Source organism: Gorilla gorilla, chromosome 14, assembly GCF_029281585.2.
Source record: "Gorilla gorilla gorilla isolate KB3781 chromosome 14, NHGRI_mGorGor1-v2.1_pri, whole genome shotgun sequence".
Taxonomy (NCBI): Eukaryota; Metazoa; Chordata; class Mammalia; order Primates; family Hominidae; genus Gorilla; species Gorilla gorilla.
Window position 1 is genome coordinate 91,572,257 of NC_073238.2, and position 22,020 is coordinate 91,594,276.

Genomic DNA, 22,020 nt, shown 5'->3' on the forward strand with positions numbered 1-22,020 from the left:
CTTTTCAGCCTTTGCTCTGGTGTCTCCTCCTCTAGCAAGCCTAAAACATGACTTAGGTATCTCCCTTTCTGACTCCCTCAGTTGCTCAGACTATCTTATCCCTGATTTCCAAGTCATTCTATCATTATTTGGCTCTCTTACTGATCCTCAGCACTTCTGTGTCTTAGTCATCCCCGTTTCCCTATCAGATTGGCACAGTGTGGCACACAGTAAGTACTCAGAGATTTTGAATGAATGAATCCTCAATGGCTGCTCTACAAGGGGGAAAGTTGCAGCAGCCAAGTTAAGAGTTAATGGCCTAAAACAGCCTCGATGACCTCTTTTCTGCTTCGCCCCATCCACTACTCTTAGGAGATCTGTGAGGGTAAAGAAGGTGCCCTTGGGCCCCAGAGGGACATTGAAACTTTTACCTGAGCATAGTAAAGCAGAGAACTTAGGAGGCTGACGTTTTCCCTAAACTATCTCTCAAAAATCAAGCCCAGTATATGCCAACAGAAGTTCTCAACTCTACCACTACCACCATCGCCAAGTTCCTAACGGCAGAAGAGCGTGCACTCATTCCTAGGATACTACAAGTTCAGAGTATCTGTAACATGCAGGGTTTTATCTCTTAAATTCATGAAAATTTCTCAATCTTTCCATAAAATGAAACAGATTTTTATAAATCACTTACCAGTGAAAGAACCTAATTCCCCTATCCATAGGTACATATCTTAATTAGTAAAACTGAGATTCCAGAAGGCACCCCATATTTCTTCTATAACTTCCCATCCTTTTCCAAATCCCCCAGAGGTGCCTCCTTAAGAAGTATGGGATATAATATGGCTCCTCTAGGTATACTGTATACCTAAAACCAAAGTATTGGTCATAATTCATTTAAAAAATCTAAAATTTGAAAGGAGGTATAAAACAAAGGGAAGGGGCCTTGTTTCCAATATAAAAGCTACATAAAACTTCACACTTACATACCTAATGACTCTAGAGTGATTTCACACCACCCCCACCAATTCCTAAAAAGCTTCCAGTGAATCCCACTGTTTCCATAGTTCCTCGAGAAGGAAAAAGTACCTCCTGGTCATTTCTCTCTTGGCATCACTTCATACAAAAAAAGCTGGACTCAAATATATTTGCATATATGTAAAAAGACATTCAGTACAGCAGTCTTTGGAGTAGAAAAAAAATTAACCCGGAATTTTAAATGCCTATCAATAAAGGACTCACAAAATAAATGACAGCACATCTAGACAATGGCGTGTCATGTAGAATATCATGTAGCTATCAAACAAAATGAGGTAGATCATTGCCACATGTTCATGCATTGCAGTAGCTCCAGGATATGTAGTTAACAGAAAGCAAGACACAGAACAGGTGTGATTTCTACGGAAAAGATAAAAAAAAAAGGGGGCCTCTAGGAAAAACTAGCGGTTACTGGAGGAGGGTTAATCTGTATTACATTTTCAAAAAATAATGTGTCTACACACACACACTTTTAAAACAAAAGCTATCCAGAGGAAGTACAGGCAAAAGGAAAGAGGAAGGGTGAAGCCTGGCTCACTCTACCCGCCCGACTCATGGCTTCCGGTGCCATAACCCAGACGACTTGTTTCTGTGATTTCTCAATCTTAGCAGCACTGAGCCTTCTTTAGAAAGGAGGAACATCAACCACTAGAGATGATGCAGTAAAGTGCCCCCACATCAAAAAATGCAGCTCCTCTTTCCCAACATTTTTTAGAACCTTCTCATGAACTGTACTTTTAATTAAAGCACATCTCGAAGCTTCTATTTCCCTGTCCCTATACACAGCAAGTGGCATATGCTGCAGAGAAGTCAAAGAAAATGTTTGTGAAAAACATTTCTTCCACATTAAGTACCAGACTGCCTGGGCATTCTTGACAATAAACTCTGGGGAAAGAAGCTATTTGTGCTTGGTCCTGCTAGCTGGTTCCTTGGTGAAGAGTTCTGATGGCATAATGCTCACCAGTAGTCCCACAATAATTTGGGAAGTGTTGCCAGTATTTAGAGAACCCCGTAAATGAAATTAGACCAGTGTTCAAGCCAATCCATGCCAAGGAGCCAAGAGGAATAATTAAAGGAGTGAATGTTTTATTCTTTAGTGTTTAATTGAATACATAACAAGTCACATAATCAATGATTCATTACTTCACACACAGGAAGGAAAACAGTAGCTAGTATTTCTGTTATACAACTGGTTGTGGACAGGAAGAACAAAAATCTTTATAGCATTAGATGGTTGAAGAAATTCTCAAAGTTTGGCCATGTCTGAAAAGACTTCGACTGCATCTTTTTTCGATATAAAGGGATTTTTTTCTTACATTTCTGTGTCATTAGAAAAATCTGATAATCTTATAAGATTTTTTCTGCTCTTCTTACATTTAGAGAAAATGGTTTAATGATACGTACTACTTAAAAAATCAGAATCCCAGATAACTCTGTGTGAATCTTACATTGTCTAGCAGATAAGGTTTTCAGCTGCCTGGAAAAATTTAAACAACATATAATTTACATCTTCAAAATTAACATCCAGATGGATGTTTTAATCCTTTGTCACTAAATGGTTACTAACGCTGTTTGAGTGGTCATAAATGAATTGTCATTTGTATTCAATAGTAATAGCAAAATTTACCTGCCTATAAAGTCGCAAAAACAGTTGTATAATAGTTTACATTACAATTAATGTACCCATACCTCAAAACACATTTAGAATTTTAAAAAACTGGCTTGGAAAAAAATCACAAAAAATTTAAGTGACAACAAATCTTGACTAACTAGTCCATCTTCCTACCATACACGATTATACTCTAATGTAGATATTCTGGTTGAATTTCTTCCATCCAAGTTTGAAGGGCCCCAGTAGAAAATCAAGTGTTAATACTTTCAGATTTTTATTGTCCAAAACTGTTGACAAAGAAAAGCTAACTTCAACATAACTTGTTTCTGGCTATACAAAGACCTAGTTCAGGTGCTACAGATACTGAAAATAGGAGTATTTTACTTATTTCTCAAGAGACAGACTTATGCCATCTAAGAAAATGAATTCAGTTTTTAAATGATTTATAGTAACGAAAAACAGGAAAACAATTCCAAACAAAGGATTGACTCTGATAGGCTTACAACAAAAATATTCAGTTTACTATTTTAAAAACTAAATTGAGTAAAGTATTTGTGATTTCGACTATAAAATAAATTCTCAAGGAATTCAACCCCTCCAGTCAATACTTTTTCTTAATGTCTGCATTGTAATTTAGCATTTTGCATGTGGGAGTACACAAATGAATTGAATATTGGATCAGAATTTACCCTAACTTGAAGAGTAAAAAGTTATCAAAGTTTCACCTTACATGGCTTTATTGAAATAACATTCCATCGAAAATTCCAATAAAAATTGGAATATATTATGAGCACTGCCAATTGCTCATTTTGTCTGATATTAACAGATTATGCATTTCCTCAGAGAAGCAGTAGGTCCCATATATACAGACATACATATGGCTCTGGTTTGAAAGAGAAGACAATTTTGTCTAGTATTATGATTTATCACTGTGCTATCAATCAAAAAAACCAAGTAAGAAATACAATTAAAACAACATTGAAAGGGAAAAATTTTTAAATCTCACATCTTCAAGGAATATTTTCTACAGCATATCATTTGAAAAATTAGAATGAATACTGTTCATGGTCCACATGTATTAAACAAAAAACATGTCAATTACTTGGCGCAAACACACAGAACCTGGTACCTGTTTTCTTTTTTTTTTTTTTTAACCACCATTGTCTACTCCTTTTTAAAAATTAAGTTTGTTACTAAAAGTCCAATGTCATTCACTTGTATTTATGATCATCAAATGGTAATTAGGGCAACATATGTAAATGCATGCCTCTGAGTCAGATTCATGCAGTGATAATTATCTGAATAATTTATGACATTCTCCCAGGTTATTTGAATGGTATCTTTGGAGGGCTTACTCAGATGAACCCACAATACCTACACTATTACAGCTTATAGGAAATTACAATCCACTTTACAGGCCTCAAAGGTTCATTCTGTGGCCCAAAGCCCATGAAGGGGAAGGGATCTAAAGGTGCTCATGTCAAGTTATTTTACTTGTTTTTTACTGTCTACCCAATGTAAAATGAATTTTCTTCACAGCCTTTACTTTAGGCTAAAAATAGACAGTTTTCTTGTATCGACTTTAACTTTAGAGGGGACAGTCGTCCCTGGAAAAAGAAGTAGATTTACTGTCCCTAACCATTAAATTCCCAGTCTTTCAAATAATGTGGGGGGCGGGGGGTGCTGGGTGTGACAGGGTGGAGTGAATAAGATGCCTATGTACAAGACAGTGCAATAATTCACCTCAAAGGTTTACAAGATAACATTTGTAAGACTTGAGTGACAGAGGCAAAATTTTAGCAGTTTCTCAAGACTCTTGGAGTTGAGCAGATTTGAGAAGGGAAATCAGAATTGCCGAGCCTTGCCATCTGTCAGTGGTTTTGGTCTGTCCCAAGATGTTCTCAATCATGTGCTTCCTGTTGAACAATCTAACAAAATACCATACGGGGTAGAGAAATCTCTGCAACACTGACTTTTGGTCAGTGAATCAGAGTCCTAAATTATTTCAGGCTTCAAAAAGATGAATTCTGATGCATTACTTAGTCTGAGACCAAACTCAACATACAAGCAAGCACAACTTCCTAGATTTCTGCTTCCATTTCGCCTAAAATTACAGGCTTTGTATATAAAGTCAATTTTACTTCTCAAAAAATGTTAGTCTAATAAAAGACTTGAAATCTATTTGCCAACTAAAAAAAAATTAGTGGATTAAAAATACAGGTACCTTGATTTTAAGTAGACAGTTAATCAACATATGATTAGTAATACAACTAATACTCAAGAAAAAAAGTATATAATACAGCAAACTCAGTTTTACAATTATGTATTTTTTCCTAACCCAATTCCTCGATAAGGATGTAAGAAACTCATCAAAACATGTTGCTTTAGTATATAAACCAGCTGATGCAAATTACTGGGGTAATATAGGAAATTTTATAGCATTAGTAAATGAATTAAAAAACTAAATGATTCGTGTAAAATGTTTATATATGGTATATACAGCTTGGATCACATGAGTCTAAGAATAAAACTGTCGATTTGTAACATCTGTATGGACATAGTAAGATACAGTACGAGATTCATTTTTAAAAACAAGGAAAAATAACACTAATTTAAACACTGAAAACAGCTCTTACAAAATCCTTAAAAACGTACATCAGAGAAAGATGCTGAAAACAAAACAAAATAGGCTTCTCTGTCATCACAGAATATCCAAAGGACACCTCACAGCATGGAGCATGACGAGGTTTATTTCCCTTCACTTATGGTTTACATAGGATATGCATTGGGAATTTATTCCATGTAAGAGTAAAGGCATAAGGCAACCAGGTCTCCTTCTGTTTCTGTTGCATTTACCTATTATTGGACCATTTTATTGCTCAGCTCACTTTTAAGTACTTATTTGCCTTCATTTAAAAATATTCCATTTTACAGCTATCTACAGATAGGCAGCCCTTGGTGCTGAGTTCTCTGCAGCTCTGTCATTCGAAAGGACTCCACTTAACTTCAAACAAACTGCATGAAAGTGGCATTTTCAGGTTTTCAGGTTTGCCCAGAAGTCAACGTTTGCTGGGCTTGGAGAAAATAAGGATTTTTAATAAGTGATCTTAGGTCTAAGTAACCAAAATGAAACTTCTTTTGCGCAATAGATTCCAAAATCAGGATTTATAATCAACAAGAAAATAAAAGTTCAAAAACTAAAACCCTACTGGGTAACTCTTTGGTTAGATTATATATAAGCATTAACAACTCTTAAGTTTAGGACTCAAAACAGTAAGTTCAGTAAACTGCCAGGTAAGAGTAGGTCTGTTATTAATCTTTATAAAACGCTTGGCATGTTTGCATTTACTATATGATATTTTTTAAATGTGCATATACTCAAACAGATGGTACAAATTTCCAACTTTCAAATCATAAATGACTATGTCTGCTTCTCCCTTCCCACCCTTCCTACCCTTTCCTCCCTCCCCACCCCACCCCGCCCACCAAGTCTTACAGCTAAAGGAAGGTCCTACTGACATTCATTGAAAGAATACAGGCTTTCCTAATACCCACGACGTGCACTATGACCCAGCTCCCTACAGTCACTGCCAGGTGACCTCCTACAGCGTTTGGAGACCTGAGCAGCCTTGCAATCTTAGGCGGCAGTGTCCTTTCTCCCTCTTGCCAGTAACTGCTGCCATGTCAACCAGTGGAATCAAGGGCTTCTGGCGAGCAGCAGCTGAAAAGGGCGCCTCTGCAGGCAGGCGGATCACTTTCTATAAGTTTAAGCTACAGGCTGAGACCTTTTATTCTGTACGAGAAAGGATCCTTTACTGTCCCACGCACTAGATTCTTCTACTTTACGTGTAACTTTTCAAAACTTTATTAGTTTAGTTACTGAACTGCCTCCACGGGGTCCTAATTCCAGGCTCAGAATCTTCCATCCAGCCTTCTAAAACTCTACCTTCAAAAGAGGTCAAAAAGACTGTGTAATGACCTTGTAAAACACTAACCCCAGACAGTGGAACCAATCCTGATCTCTTAAACCGCCAGTGAGTCATAAGAGCTTGAGAAGATTTCAAGGAAATCTTCCGCACATTGGACACGGTCCAATCAGGTTCTGAACAATTCAATCATCCCCAGGTCTGTGGCCACACTCCCCCAGTAGATCCAAACTGAAGTACCATCTGGGGGAGGGGTGGTTTCAGGCAGGGAGTAGAGAAAGCATGGAGTGGTAGGTGGGGGTGGGGTGGGGGTTCCTCTGGGTTCTCTCGGTTCAGGAGGTCCAAAGAAGACGAAGCAGCCCAGAGGATTTGCGGCTGCAGGTTCTGTAGTGGAGGGAAGGTGGGCGGACAGGTCTCACCCAGCTACTACTGGAGGGGGAGAATGGGAGGGCAGCAGCCAGGGGACAAAGGGGGGACAAGAGGCTCTGTAATCATCTCTCGGGCAGGAGAAGGACTGGGCGCTGGAGTGGCGAGGGGGTCTGGGGAGCTCACTCCCTGCAGAAGACGTACTCGGTGTAGCTGGTCCAGATCTTGTCCTCGCTCTGGTCGGTGCTGCTGGCAAAGGCGCAGGTGCCCGTGGAGCTGCACGCCACCATGTGGAAGCCCGACTCGGACAGCTTGTCGAAGGCCTGCTCCAGGAAGTTGAACTTGAGGTAATAGCGCGAGGTGTAGCGCTCCGGGGGACGGTCGGGGTCCCGGCTTTCGTTCAGGGTGTCCCCAAACACCTCCTTGGCCAGCGACGTCTTTCCGCAAACGGTGATGCGCGCCACTCGCCGGAACTTGGCGTCCGCCTGCGCGTCCCGCCCGATGGTGTAGGAGCCGCGGTAGCCGATGGTGATGTAGCCCGAGCGCCGGCTGCCGTCCAGCGACTGGGACGGCGTGAGCAGCGGGCCCGCCGCGCCCCCGGACGGACTGCGGCTAGCCAGCTCCAGCGTGGGCGACGGCGCCCCGGCAGAGGCGCCCTCCTGCTGTTCGGGCTCCGCGTAGCCAAGCGGCAGCAGCTCGTCACCCAGCGAGCCCTCCTTGTGCACCCCGCGCCGCGAGGGCGGCGGCCCCGGGCCGGGCTGCTGGGGCGCCCCGAGGCGGCGCACGAGCTCTGGCAGCTCGAAGTACTCGGCCTCGCGCTGCAGCCGGCTGCGCTCGGGGAAGTAGTCGGGCAGCACGAGCTGCAAGTCCCGCAGGTAATCCAGGATGTAGCGGAAGAGGAAGCCGTCCCGGTCCAGAAAGAAGCGGCCTTTGCTGTCCCGGGCCAGCTCCTGCGGCTGCTGCTGCGTGAACATGCGCCAGAGCAGCGAGTCGGGCACCGACACCACCGTGCAGCGCCGGGTCACGTACACCTGGCCCCCCACGTTCAGCTCCACGATGTCGGGGAAGAGCGGCGGCTCCGCGGAGGACGACGAGGAGCCACTGCCGCCCCCGCCGCCGCCCCCGTTGGGTAATCCACGTGTGCTGTCCGCCAGAGCCATGACAGAGAGGTGGCCGGGACGGGACAGTGGCAGGGAGCCGCGCTGCACTCAGGAGCTGCAGCCGCCTTCCCCGGAGCCCCGGAGCCCGGACGCTCGCTCAGCCCTGCGCCCTGCCGCCGCCGCCGCCACCTCCTAGAGCCGCGCGGAGCCGAGCGGTGCGAGCGCGCCGCTGTGCGCCCCCGTGAGTTCTAGTGCGCTCCGCCCGCCTTGCCCGCGCGCTCCAGGCGAGTGCCGGGTCGCGGCCCGCGCGCTGCTTAAGTAGAGCCGCCTGCTCTGGTGCCGTGGCGCGCAGGAGGCGTGGGCGGCGGCGGAGCCTCGCTTACCGGGCGAGTGGAGGGGGGGAGCGGGGACTCGATTTGCATCTTAAACGCGGACGCCACGCGGGGCTGCTGTCTCCACCCCGGCTCGCGAGCGCTGGGGGCGCCCGGACTCCCACCCGCTCCCCACCCACCAGCCCCGCCCCGTGGTCCCGCCCGACTTTCTCCCTCTTCCGAAGAGGACCCGCCCGAGACTTGGCGGCTTCGGAAGACAGCTCCTTGGAGGGACAGTCACCGCGCCCCCTCCCCTCTCGCCCCAGCCCGCATCCAGGGACTCTGGAAGGAGGACGTGAACTTTCGGAAGCCTCCCGCCCCGGGAGTGGAAATGCGTGGCCGCCTCCGGCCCTCCCGCCTGCGGAACTGGGCGCTTCCAGCAGTGCAGCTGCGGCCTGCCATCGTTGGTTGTCGTGTCACTGAAAGTAGAGAGACGCGAAAAACCTGGAGAGACGAAAGAGCCGCCCCAGTACGAGCGCAGCCAGATTTTGTTCAAGTTGCCTTGCAGCCAGCCTGGAAAATAAATAAATAAATAAACCTGGAAACAAAAAGCAAACCTCAGTGTCCCGCAGTAGGATGCTTTACGATAGTTTATTTTCTGGCTGCAGAGACAAAATGAGATGAAGCTTCAAATCTGCTCTTAATTGCAATTCCCTCTTCCCGCAGGGCCTTCGAGGCCAGACTGAAGTGAAGGGGTAAGACTCCGGAACGTTCGGTCTCCGGGTCCCATTCAGCCTTCGTTGAATCGCGCCCTCAGACTCACAACAGTTGCAGATCTAACATAATTTTTAAAGCCACCTTTGGCGCCTGCATGTTTATCCTTCCAAAAGTTCAGGCGCCCCTTCTCTCCCGCATGCCTCGGTCACTCTTCGGCCCTCTCCAAGTTCCCGTCAGTCTCAGAAAGAGATATTTATATATCTGAAGGCCCTTGTCTGGATCCCATCTCTCAACTCCTGCTGCCTGCACATGTGCTTTTCCCCCCCGGACTGCAGCCCACAGAACCGCCCCCTCCCCCTGGAAGCTTTCCCTGGCTTCCCAGGTGGGTGAGGCCTCTGGATGGCTCCCTACACACTGTCTGCGCTGCTCCCAGCACGTTCTGAAATGTCATATTTATGAGTGATTATCTGATCACTGATTTGGGTATAAAAATAAGTAAGAGCTCCTGAATGCTGCAAAAAGAGAAGAGTGCAGAGGAGGGTGTCAAGAAATGATTGGGTCAGTGAATGTTTCTTGTGTACCTGCTATTATTTGCAGGGCACCAGGGAGTGAGGAATGCAAAGGCGAATAATCTCCAAAGCGCTTTCAGTGTAGCCCAATAAGCAAAGGGTCAGGGGTCTGCGCAGTTATCACATCAGTTTGAAGTATAGACCGCACATCAGAATAAATCAGGCAAGATCTTTGTTCTTGATAAAATTTATCCTTCTGTGTAACTACCCAGTGAGCTTCACAGTCTCCTCACAGATAAATGTCATTTTCATTTTGAAATGTTTATATCTGCTCAACAATTACCGCGCTCATGTCAGTGTGCTGAAATGAGATCAACCCCCAAACCAGTTATCTTAATTGCAAGTACAGATTTTGATACTGAATGTATTTCACCACTCTTTTTTGTTGTTCTGTTCTTTGGGATAAATAATAGATAACACAAAACTTCCAAGTCCCAGTGCAGGATTTCGAGGTGGTTGTGCTACTAGGCGTTATATTAGTGTCAGAGACCTGACAAAACCAGTCTCTTTTCTACAAATCCAAGAAAAGCCTTCTTTGTATCAGTTCTGCACATATTTTTGTATAATTACCATTGCTCATTGCATCAGCAAATCCTGCCAGCTCTGTGTTAAAAATCTTTCTAGACTATTAACGTATTTCACCATCTCCCTATCATCACCCTGGACCAAGCCACCATCATCTCTTGCCTGGATTATTGCACTGGTCTCCTGACTGCTTCTATTCTGCTCCTACAGTCTTGCATCACCAAAACAAAAACAGGGACCCTGCTTATAATCCAAGGCTGGTATGTCACTCTGCTCAGAGCCTGCCAGTGGCTTCCTATCTCAGAAAGAGCAAAATCCAAAGTCCTCTCAGTGGCTTACAAGACTCTACATGTTTAGAGTTGTCCCACCAGCACCTCTCTGACACATCTCCTGCCCTGCCCCCAGGAGCTGGCTGGCTTTAGCCACATAGCCCCTTTCTTGTTTTCTCAGGGCCTTTGCACATCCTTGTAAAAGTCTCATTTCTCCTCCCTCCCGTGTTCCTCACCTTGTTCAGGTCCCTCCCTTCTCACCTTCTTCAGGTCTGCCCAGCAAGACCTTTCCTTGATTCCACTTCTTAATGCAGCACAGCCTCACTGCAGCTTCCTCTTCCCTGCCTTATTTGTTGACTCTTTTCCTACATCAGAATATAAACTCCAAGACTTCAGCAGTTTTTGTCTGCTTGGTTCACTGCTACGCCCCCACTGCCTAGAACAGAACTGGTATATTACAGGCATTTGATAAATATCTGTTGCTCACGCAAGCATTCAACCACTATTTATTCAGGGCCTACTACTATATTCCAGGCTGCATGTTAAAAAATAATCACTGCCCACTAGGAGCTTATAGTCTTGCGAGGGAGACAAATAAATATAGTATAAAGATAAGTAAGCCTATTTCAGGTGGTGATAAATGCCACAAAGAAAATAAAATTATAAGATGTGATAGAGGGACTGAGTGTGGAATAGTACTTTATATAGAGTGCCTGGGGAAGGCATCTCTGTGAATGTGACATTTGAGCTGAATAATAAGAAAGAGACAGCCATGGGAAGTTTTGGAGGAAGAGCATTCCAGGCATAGGGTCAAACAAGTTAAAGGGGCCTGAGTTATGAGTGAGCTCACATTAAAAGTTTATGTATTGTGTCATCTACTTGTATCCTGTGAATCTCCAAAGTACCCTTGAGATGATCAGTACAGAGTTAAATGTGAGTGATACCGTGTGCTTATTCACTACCTGCAGCCTACTATCATCATTCTCTACATCTTGACATAAGGTAGTCATCAACCACCAGCTAGTCTACTGCAGAAAAGCCATTGGTATTTCCTTATAGAAGCCAGGTAGTGCATGAGAGATATAATAATGAATGAAACAGATGATTTGAAACACAAGGAATGTTTTTCTAGTTAATTTTATGTGTTCTGTTTCTTGCCTATTAGTTGGTATCACAGAATTCAAAAGGAAATACTACTGGGGAACTCTGATGCTGGGACTTGAGGGCCTGAGTGTTTATAAGAAGAGAGTCATAACTCTTTAGCATCTCCAGTATGTTAAATATGCTTAATTGCAAGGAACTGGGGAGGATTTGGAAACCCACTAGCCCTGTGTTTAGTCTCAAACCAGTTTCTAATGATGGTCATTGCTAATTGATGGTCATTGCTCCTTTTCAAGTAACTCTTTGTATTTTCCTGAATAAGATACAGTGTGCCTGCAAGTAACCTGTCCTTTGATCCTAAAGTGGAGGATACTGGAAACATCTCTGGACCTACATTCTCATCTCATTTGCATCTTCTCCCCCACCTACTGCCTTCTCTTCAAACCAGCTTCCCCTCCCACTCCCCACAGTAATCCTTCTTATCCAAAGTTTCCATTACCATGGTTTCAGTTACCCATGGTCAGCTGTGGTTTGAAAATATTACATGGAAATTCCAGAAATATAACGAATTCATAAATTCAAAATTGCACACCATTCAGAGTAGTGTGATGAAATCTCCCACTGTCCTGCTTCGTCTTGCCCTGGACATGAATATCCACACCTCTACACTCCCAACCCATGAGTCACTTAGTAGCCATCTCAGCTATCAGATCAACTGTCTTAGTATCACCCTATCACAGTGCTTGTGTTCAAGTAACACTCAGTTTACTTAATAAATGGCCACAAAGTACAAGAGTAGTGATGCTGGCAATTCAGATATGCCAAAGAGAAGCCATAAAATGCTGCCTTTAAGTGAAAAGGTGAAAGTTCTTGACTTAATAAGAAAAAAGAAATTATATCCCAAGGTTGCTAAGATCTATGATAAGAATGTAGACATTGTGAAATTTCTGTGAAATTATGAAGGAAAAATTTGTGCTAGTTTTGCTGTCACACCTCAAAACACAAAACGTATGGCACAGAGTGCATGGTAAGTGTGTAGTTAAAATGGAAAAGGCATTAAACTTGTGGATTGAAGACATGAAGAGAAACATGTTCCAATGGACAGCAATCAGGTTCAGTACTACCTACGGTTTCAGTCACCCACTGAGGGTCTTGGAATGTATACCCTTTGTATAAAAGGAGACTACTGTATTCTGCATACCAAAGATTTAAGGAAAGGAATGAGGAACATGAAGAGAAATATAAAGTTAAAGGGGAGGAAGAACTGGTGAAATGAAGTGAGTGCCTTTGAGAATTGAATGAATTTAATATATGTGAAAATGATCTGTACATTGTAAAACACCATTCAAGTGTCAGAATCATTATTTTCCACCACTTATCATGGTGCTTGACAAGTCTTCCCAATAAATACTGAATGAACAAATGAATGGCAGAAACATTAAAATGAACACTATGGGGAAAGGGGAAGAGAGGCAGAATCAGAAATTATCCTGAACAAATATTTACTCCATTTGTCATCCTCCTAGTATGTGTGAATCTTTTCTCCATGCAGGCTTTAGAAGTCATTGACTTTTTGCATTTAGAAGGAGAGATTAATTGAATAACATTAAGTGAATCAGGAGGCAAAATGATCTTAATAAAGATTTGGTAAAAGATGTGACAATATTTAACCTGAAGAAAAGAGAACAAAATGTTATATAGGGTACACTGCCAAAATACTAGGTCTAAATTCCAGTTACTCAGGAGGCTGAGGCAGGAGAATCGCTTGAACCTGAGAGGCAGAGGTTGCAGTGAGCCAAGGTCGCACCACTGCACTCCAGCCTAGGCAACAGAGCGAGACCCCATCTCAAAAAACAAAACAAACAAACAAAAAAACAGGTCTAGACAGTAAAGAATATCCCAACATTGTATGATTATCTCTAGAGTATGATTTTTATGATTTATAGAACCAAACAAAGAAACAAAAGTTAACAATGTTGATATTTCTATACCCTTAAGATGGTGTTTGGAGCTTATCCAGGAAACAAATAATAATATAACAAGCATGTATAGAGTACTTACTATGAGCCAGCCCTATTTATAGAACTATACATGTATGAACTCATTTAATCCTAACAATAACTTTCTGAGGTTGGTGCTACTACCCAAGTTTTAGATGAGAAACTGAGGCACAGTAAACTAATTTTCCCAAGATCATACAGCAAATAGGTGCTGGAGCTGGGATTTGAACCCAGGCAGTGTAGCCTTAGAATCTGTGCTTTTAAACACTGCATTTTAAATCCCCTTTCCTCTAGGAATGCTTTACATGTATTAAGAAGTAAGTTATATTATTTTCCCCCTTTACAGATGAGAAACCCAAGGCAAAGAGAAGTAAGGTAACTTGACCAAGATAACACAGCTCTTTATCTCTGCTGGGGGCAGAAATGCTACTCTAAAGACTACGTGCTTATGTTCGACAGTACTGGTAACCAGAAACTCAAAGTAGCCACTTTGAAAGAACTAGGGTTAAGAAAGAGTCAAGTCCTTGGCCCTTATTTCTTCTTTCTGCCTTCTTTTTTGTTTCCAACCTATTTTAGGTTTATGGGTACATGTGCAGGTTTGTTACACAGGTAAATTGCACGTCGCAGGGGTTTGGTGTACAGATTATTTCATCACCAAAGTAATAAGCATAGTACCTGATAGGTAGTTTTTGGATTCTCACCTTCCAACCAACCTCTACCCTCAAGTAGGCTCCAATGTCTATTGTTCCCTTCCTTGTATCCATGTGTACTTTTACCCAAATAAGAATCTCTATTTGAGCCCCTGGATAGAACTGACACACTATTGTCCTAATCTTTCCCTAATTCAGTCCTGTACACAAAATAAACAAGATTTTATTTCTGGCTCTCTCAAATATCATTACGGTTTGCAAAGCACCAAGTTCCTAGCATGTTCATTTGGCTTTATTCTGATCTATTAACTCTTGACAAGGATAAAGTGAATCCATGGAAACTGCTGAGATCTAGGTTCCAGTTTCCCAAAGCAAGCAGGATCCACTGGTCTTCTGGGGCTCATAAAATTGAACAAGTGCATTCTACTTGTGGCTTTGCATATCAAACTGAACACAAAAATAGCTGGCCCTCATCACTTGAGTGATTCTGGAACTTCTGACTAAGACTAATTATTAACATCACTGAAGTTTCATAAGAATTTGAAAGTCTTGGTTTCCAATCATGATATTAAATTTAGAGAGGAACTATACGTAAGTTACCACATTCTAGTGTTTTTCTGTTTCAAGTGTTTTCATATTGCCAGGTTGACTTAATTATCACAATTTTGTGAGGTGTTAACCAACCTGTGTTCCAAATGAAGAAAGAAACTCAAAAAGGTTAGGTGACTTACACCTCCTCTCAGGTGGCTGGGATGCACGTGGATGCTTCCTGATTTCATATCCCATGCTCTTTGAACTCTTCAGCAGCCATATCAGCTCCATTTAACACCCAAATGAAGGTTGTCATTCAAAATAATCACCTTGAAGACTATATACTTCTTTGAGGGATGCTGGAATCACTCACCATTTTTGGTACATTTGTTTGGAAATTTTCTTCAAAGCCAATTTACACAAGAATATCACCTTATTATTTTATACTTATGTTAAAGTTGTAGTTGATATCTTTCTAGGGCTCTAAAACAGGGCACCTCACTGCAGGACAGACCCACATGCCTGAAAATAAATTAGGACAAAGCCGGTTTTCATGAATGAAACTAAGGTGATGATCATCAGGTATTCACCTTTTGACACTGGGTTTTAAAGATCTCATCCCTAGAGTTCTCTAATATGCTGAATAGCATTGAGTTTAGGTTACTTAGAAAGAAGGGCTGATTCAACTGCAGAGATTTTAATATGTGGTTCCAGAAAGTCTGCATATTTTATTGTGAGGTTTGCACAAGAAGCCAAGCCACTGGCTAGACTGCAATGGTTGATTTCTTATGTAATTGTAAGATCATTTATTTGATATAATTAAGGGGGAAAAATATCTTTCCCCAATTTGCTTTCCAGTTACTAAAGAAATATGCATAATATTTCACAGTAAGAAAATTACCTCAAAACATGCTAAACTTTAAATTTACATTACTTGGTATAATTTACTTTTAAAAAATACATTTCTTTTCCTACAGTAAAATATAGATGGGAAAATCATACACTTTAGAGTTTGATGAACCTGTATCCTTCTCCTGGTTTTATTTAAAATCAAAGATATTGGTCATAGTTATTTAAATATTCTAAACTTCAGATATTTATCTTAAAATGGAGCAAAAATACCAACCTCATGGGACTCTTGTGAGATTAAATGAGATGATACAAAGCATTTTCTTCCACAATGCCTGGCACAAAACGGATACATCATGACATCATGCATGTAGGTTTCTGCTCCCACCCTTCCATTCCCCCATTGCCATTGCACTTCTACAATTCAGAGTTCCTTGTTGAGTTTGCTTACCTCATTCTTCAATCTGTTCATTACTCTCTCTTAGATGATGTCTGTTTAACAGTAACTAAAATGGACAGGGTAAATGGCACTTCCTCAGCAGTTCCCCATTTCTTCCCAGGAGTCAGTCACATCTAACACAAATTTACTCTCTGGTTGGAAAATTTAGTCAAAATCTAGACATCTGGGAACCCTCAATTCCAGGGCTTATTTCTCATCCTAGACTTTGCAACTCAAAGTACAGTTGGTATAGTTTTATCTCCGTAACTAAAAGTTCAGCTATTGGCAACCTCTAGAAAGTAAAGGCTGGGTAGGGGTGAGCAGAAGTGTTCTAAAGAGGGCCTTAAAAACTCCAGGTATCCTTAAAATCCAAAGACAATGACTTCTTCTCTGTTCTAAACCCAGGGACTTAAGCCATGAAATGTTGAGGAACTGAGCCTAAAGAGGGCAAGAGCACCATCCCAAACAACAGCTATGGTGTTTCCCCCTAGCTTCCAGGCGACAGTGGCTCCACAACAGGAAGAACACATGTGCACACTGCAAAGGAAACAGAAGTTTTGCATGGTTGCAACAGATTTTACTGGAAGAAGTATCAACAGTGCAAGAGAAGTTTGGCTCCCCTTTACACTGCATTCAACATTCCTTCAAATATTTATAGAGCACCTGCTATGTGCCCGATCTTGCCAGAAGTTATGGATGGTTCCACAGGTCCTTGGCCCATGAGAACCTGTACAATATCAAAGTAAGTGACTAGTAAAATAGCAGGGACATGCCACAGGTGAAGATCATAGGGAGGGAAGTTACCTTCCTGCATGAGTCAGGGGTTTCTAGAGAAACAGGAAAGATGCTATACAAAGCTGACCTCAAGTAAGTCAGGTCAAACAAAACACTTTTCCTCAGCATTGCTAATATCTCAGCATCGTGATAATACTGTAGACATAAGTATATTATATTTTGGCAAGGTATCTGACAGCTCATTCATGGTCTTTTTGGATAAGATAGAGAAATGTGGGCTGGACAATAATATCAATTAGTTGGAGACATGGTTGATAAAAACAGACATTCAAAGATTATTGATGAATGAAACAATGCGTAACTGAAGAGAACGGGTTAGGAGCAAGATTCTGTTTTAGCTTTTTTCTATTGAATTTTTATCAGTAAATTAAACTAACATGTGGGAATTATGCTAATAAAATGTATAGTTACACAGAGCTTAGTGGGCTAACTAACCAAACAAATATGGAATTAACTTTCAAAATTATCCACATAGGTTTCCGCAAGAAAGAGAAGCAAATAAGAGAGGATGTAGTAAGTATAAATGTAAAGTTATGCAATTGCTTATGACACAGTTGAGCAGTTTACATGAAAAGTGACCTGGGAGTCTGCATCTACTGCAAGTTTAAGAAGCCAATACAGTGGCATGACTGTAACATGCACAGGTACAAACACCAAATACAATCGCTTTTCAACATTGGAAAGGACCTTATAAATTATTTATGTCAAATCTTTCCGTTTACAGATCCAAGCTGAGGATGTGATAGTAAAAACACAATAACTGACAGTAAAACTACACCTAGCATTCACATATCTTTAAGTCTAGGCATCACAAGCTTAAGAGTTATCTTAATAGGCAAGAGTGTATTTGAAGGAGTATAAGCAAGCTTGTGAAGAATCCAAAAACAATGTAATAGCAAGATTTTTTAAATTTTAGCATAGAATAGCCTAGAAGAGAGTATTACTGGAGGCAGTGTGGCAGCTTGTCTTAGTCTGTTCACGTTGCTCTAACAAAATACCATAAATTGGGTGGCTTATAAATAACAGGAATGTATGTCTAACAGTTCTCATGGCTGAGTAGTCCAAAATCAAATCATCAGCAGATTAGGTGTCTAGAGAGGGTCTATTTACTGGCGTGCAGATGGCTCCTTCTCTATATGTCCTCACATAGTGGAAGAGGCAAACAAGCTCCCTCAGGCCTCTTTTATCAGGGCACTAATCCCATTCATGAGAACCTGATCACCTCCCAAGACCACCTCTTAATACCATTATATGGGGGATTTGGTTTCAGCATGGGAATTTGAAGGGGACACAAACATTTAGACCATAGCACATGTTTAATGAGTCTGAAGGCTGACCTAAAGGCTGAATTAGGGACATTGTCTTTGGGGGTGAGTAGACTGCTTCAATGTGTTCATTGTTGAACTACAGGGTTCTAGGTGGCCAGAGCATTGTCCAGTATTAAAAGAACTTTAAAAAGGCAGTCCCTTATTGATGAGGTACTTCCTGACTTCAGGGACAAAGTCACTGATGGAACCAATCCAGAAAAAGTGTTCTCATTGTCCAGCTCTTCTTCTTGTACAGCCAAAAGACTGGCAGCTGGTGTTTACCTTTTCCCTTCAAGGCTTGGGAGTTAGCAGCTGTATAAAAAGGGCAGTCCTAATCATAAATCCAATTGCATTTGTGCAAAACAGTAGGGGCAACCTATCCCTTCCTTCCTTAAATCCTAGTGCTTGCTCATCTTCCTTACTAAGAAATGTCCTTTGTGGATTCCCTGCCCCCTCCATAATAGAGCACTTTTGTCTGCATTAAATACCTGTTCAGGTAGATATCCTTTTTTTCTCAATGATTTTCTTAATGGTGTCTGGGAACTCGTCTGCTGCTTTTTGGTTGGCAGATACAGCTTCCCTTGTTATCTTCATATTTTTAAAACAAATCTCTTCCTAAAATTATCAAACCATCCTTTGCTGATATTAAGTTCTTCAGCTTTAGATCCTTCACCTTCCTTTATTAAGTTGTCATACCATGACTTTGCTTTTTCTTGAATCATATTAGAGTTTATAGATATGCCTTTCTTATAACAATTCTGTATCTACACAAAAAGCTGCATTTTCATTTCAAGATAAAAAGGTATTTTGCAAAAAGTCCAAGATTTTCATGCCTGCTGGCATAGCTGCAGCAGTGGCTTCATGAGTCTCCTCTCCTCTCCTCTCTTTCCTTTTTTTTTTTTTTATCAATGGTCCTTACACCGGATTCATTTATCTTGAAATGAAACCACAGCTGCAGACCTCAATCTATAATATGTACCAAGCAATTTAACTGTTTCTTGTAATGTCATGACTTTTTTCTGCTTCTTAGGAGCATTTCCAGCATCACTAGTGGCAGTTTGTTTGGGTCTCATGTGTTATTCAAGGTTTATGCTATTGCATTAAAACATGTTAAAAAAAAAATACACAGGAAACATGAGAGATCACTTTTTATTGTGATACGTAATTTACCAGAGTTATGACCTGCTCATGCAGAGATGAGTAGCATTACATGGCATTTTAAGTGGATACTTTTGGCACTTGAGCTCACTACAATAGCAACAGGAGGTGGCTATGAAATTATAGTAGTATAGTATGTGCTACAGTTAATTTTGTGCAGTTATAATTTAATACTGCATGTTTGTTTATAATTCTCTCAACTGCAGTGGTACCATGTTTGGTCAGTAAGTATATACATAAATTTTGATACAATTTACCTTTTTATAATAGCTTTCTGTAAATTTTATGGTAGCAAATCATCAAATAGGCTTGTATTGACATATATTTTATGCATTCATGACACACCTAACTTAAGAAAATTTTTTTTATATTTCTAGGCCACATGAATGAAATGAGAGAACTCATTTCAGCATTAACTCAAATGTTCATAGTTCAAAGTCTCATGCCAGACAAGGCAAGTCCCTTCCCCCCATGAGCCTGTAAAATCAAAAGCAAGTTAGTTACTTGTTAGCTACAATAGGGTTACAGGCATTGAGTAAATACAGCCATTCCAAATGGGAGAAATTGGCCAAAACAAAGGGGCTACAGGGCCCATTCAAGTCTGAAATCTAGCGGGGCAGTCAAATCTTAAAGCTCCAAAAGAATCTCCTTTGACACCATGTCTCACATCCAGGTCACACTGATGCAAGAAGTAGGTTCCCATACTCTTGGTCAGCTTCACCCCTGTGGCTTTGCAGGGTACAGCCTCCCTCCTGGCTGCTTTCACAGCCTGGTGTTGAGTGTCAGTGGCTTTTCCAGGCACATAATGCAAGCTGTCAGTGGACCTACCATTCTGGGGTCTGGAGGATGGTGGCCCTCTTCTCACAGCTCCACTAGGTGGTGCCCCAGTAGAGACTCTGTATGGGGGCTCCTACCCCACATTTTCCTTCTGCACTGCCCTAGCAGAGATTTTACATGAGGACCCCCCTCCATAGCAAACTTCTGCCTGGACATCCAAGCATTTCCATACATCTGAAATGTAGGCACAGGTTCCCAAACCCCAATTCTTGGCTTCTGTGCACTCGCAGGATCAACACCACATGGAAGCTACCAAAGCTTGAGGCTTGCACCCTCTAAGCTCTGTGTTGTGAGCTCTGTGTTGGCCCTTTTCACCCATAGCTGCAGTGGCTGGGATGCAGGGCACCAAGTCTCTAGGCTGCACACAGCATGAGGACCCTGGGCCTGGCCCAAAAAAAACACTTTTTCCCTCTAGGCCTCCAGGCCTGTAATGGGAGGGGCTGCTGTGAAGACTTCTGACATGCCCTGGAGACATTTTCCCCATTGTCTTGGAGATTAAAATTAAGCTCCTCATTACTTATGCAAATTTCTGCAGCTGACTTGAATTTCTCCTCAGAAAATAGGATTGTATTTTCTATCACATTGTCAGGATGCAAATTTTCCAAACTTTTATGCTCTGCTTCCCTTATAAAAATAAATGCTTTTAACGGCACCCAAGTTACCTCTTAAATGCTTTGCTGCTTAGAAATTCCTTCTGCCAGATACCCTAAATCATCTCTCTCAAGTTCAAAGTTCCATAAATCTCTAGGGCAGGGGCAAAATGCTGCCCATCTCTTTGCTAAAACATAGCAAGAGTCACCTTTGCTCCAGTTCCCAAAAAGTTCCCCATTTCATCTGAGACCACCTCAGCCTGGAACTTATTGTACATTTTACTATCAGCATTTTTGTCAAAGCCATTCAACAAGTTTCTAGGAAGTTCCAAACTTTCCCACATTTTCCTGTCTTCTGAGCTCTCCAAACTGTTCCAACTTTTGCCTGTTACCCAGTTCTAAAGTCACTTCCACATTCTCAAGTATCTTTTCGGTAACACCCTACTCCTGGTAGCAAATTACTATATTAGTCCATTTTCATGCTGCTGATAAAGACATACATGAGACTGGGCAATTTACAAAAGAAAGAACTTTACTGGATTTACAGTTCCACATGGCTGGGGAGGCCTCACAATCATGGCAGAAGGCAAGGAGGAGCAAGTCACATCTTACATGGATGGCAGCAGGCAAAGAGAGCTTGTGCAGAGAAACTCCTGTTTTTAAAACCATCAGATCTCATGAGACCCATTTACTATCACAAGAACAGCATGGGAGAGATCCACCCCCATGATTCAATCATCTCCCACTAGGTCCCTCCCACAACATGTGGGAATGGGAGCTACAAAATGAGATTTGGGTGGGGACACAGAGCCAAAACATATCAAACAAGAACTGGGCTGACTTCACTGCTGTAGATCTCAGCTATAGATAGGCAACACAGAAGGGACTCATGAGTTGGGCTGAGAAATTGCATTAGATGATTTCTACTTCTTTCTAACATAAGAGAACAATTTTCCTCACCAACTGCTTATGCAAAAATAGGCATTTTTTTTCTAATCTTCACTCCCAGTTTCAGGGATCTAACTTGATTTAACAGCTATTATGTTAGAGAACTTATAATCATAACCAATAGCTAGTATGTCCTGTATCTTCCCTATGTCTCAGGACCTGTGCCAAACAGTAGATCAATCATGTCTGAGATCCTTGAATACCCAGTGATGAGCAGATTTTTTTAATACATAATTTTTTCCTGCTGTTAAATCTTTGACTAAATATAAAGGCAATGTTCATTTATTTCAATAAATTCAACCATACAAGTATAACCAGTGTACATTTACTAATATATCTACTTTTATAAGTATGTTACAGTGCAAGTAAAAATGTGTTAAATAATATAGCACAATTCCACATA

General features: G+C 41.7%; 1 protein-coding gene across 1 annotated transcript; it reads right to left on the bottom strand.

The window, feature by feature from the left end:
* Positions 1-2,086: 2,086 nt before the first annotated feature.
* Positions 2,087-12,931, bottom strand: KCTD12 (potassium channel tetramerization domain containing 12). Its single transcript, XM_031001324.3, has one exon. The coding sequence runs from the start codon at positions 8,079-8,081 to the stop codon at positions 7,104-7,106; it is 978 nt and encodes a 325-aa protein (XP_030857184.1). The 5' UTR covers positions 8,082-12,931; the 3' UTR covers positions 2,087-7,103.
* Between the last annotated feature and the right edge of the window lie 9,089 nt (positions 12,932-22,020).

Excerpts from the sequence above, each read along its gene's own strand:
- KCTD12 (XM_031001324.3), bottom strand. The coding sequence starts at position 8,081 with ATGGCTCTGGCGGACAGCACACGTGGATTACCCAACGGGGGCGGCGGC.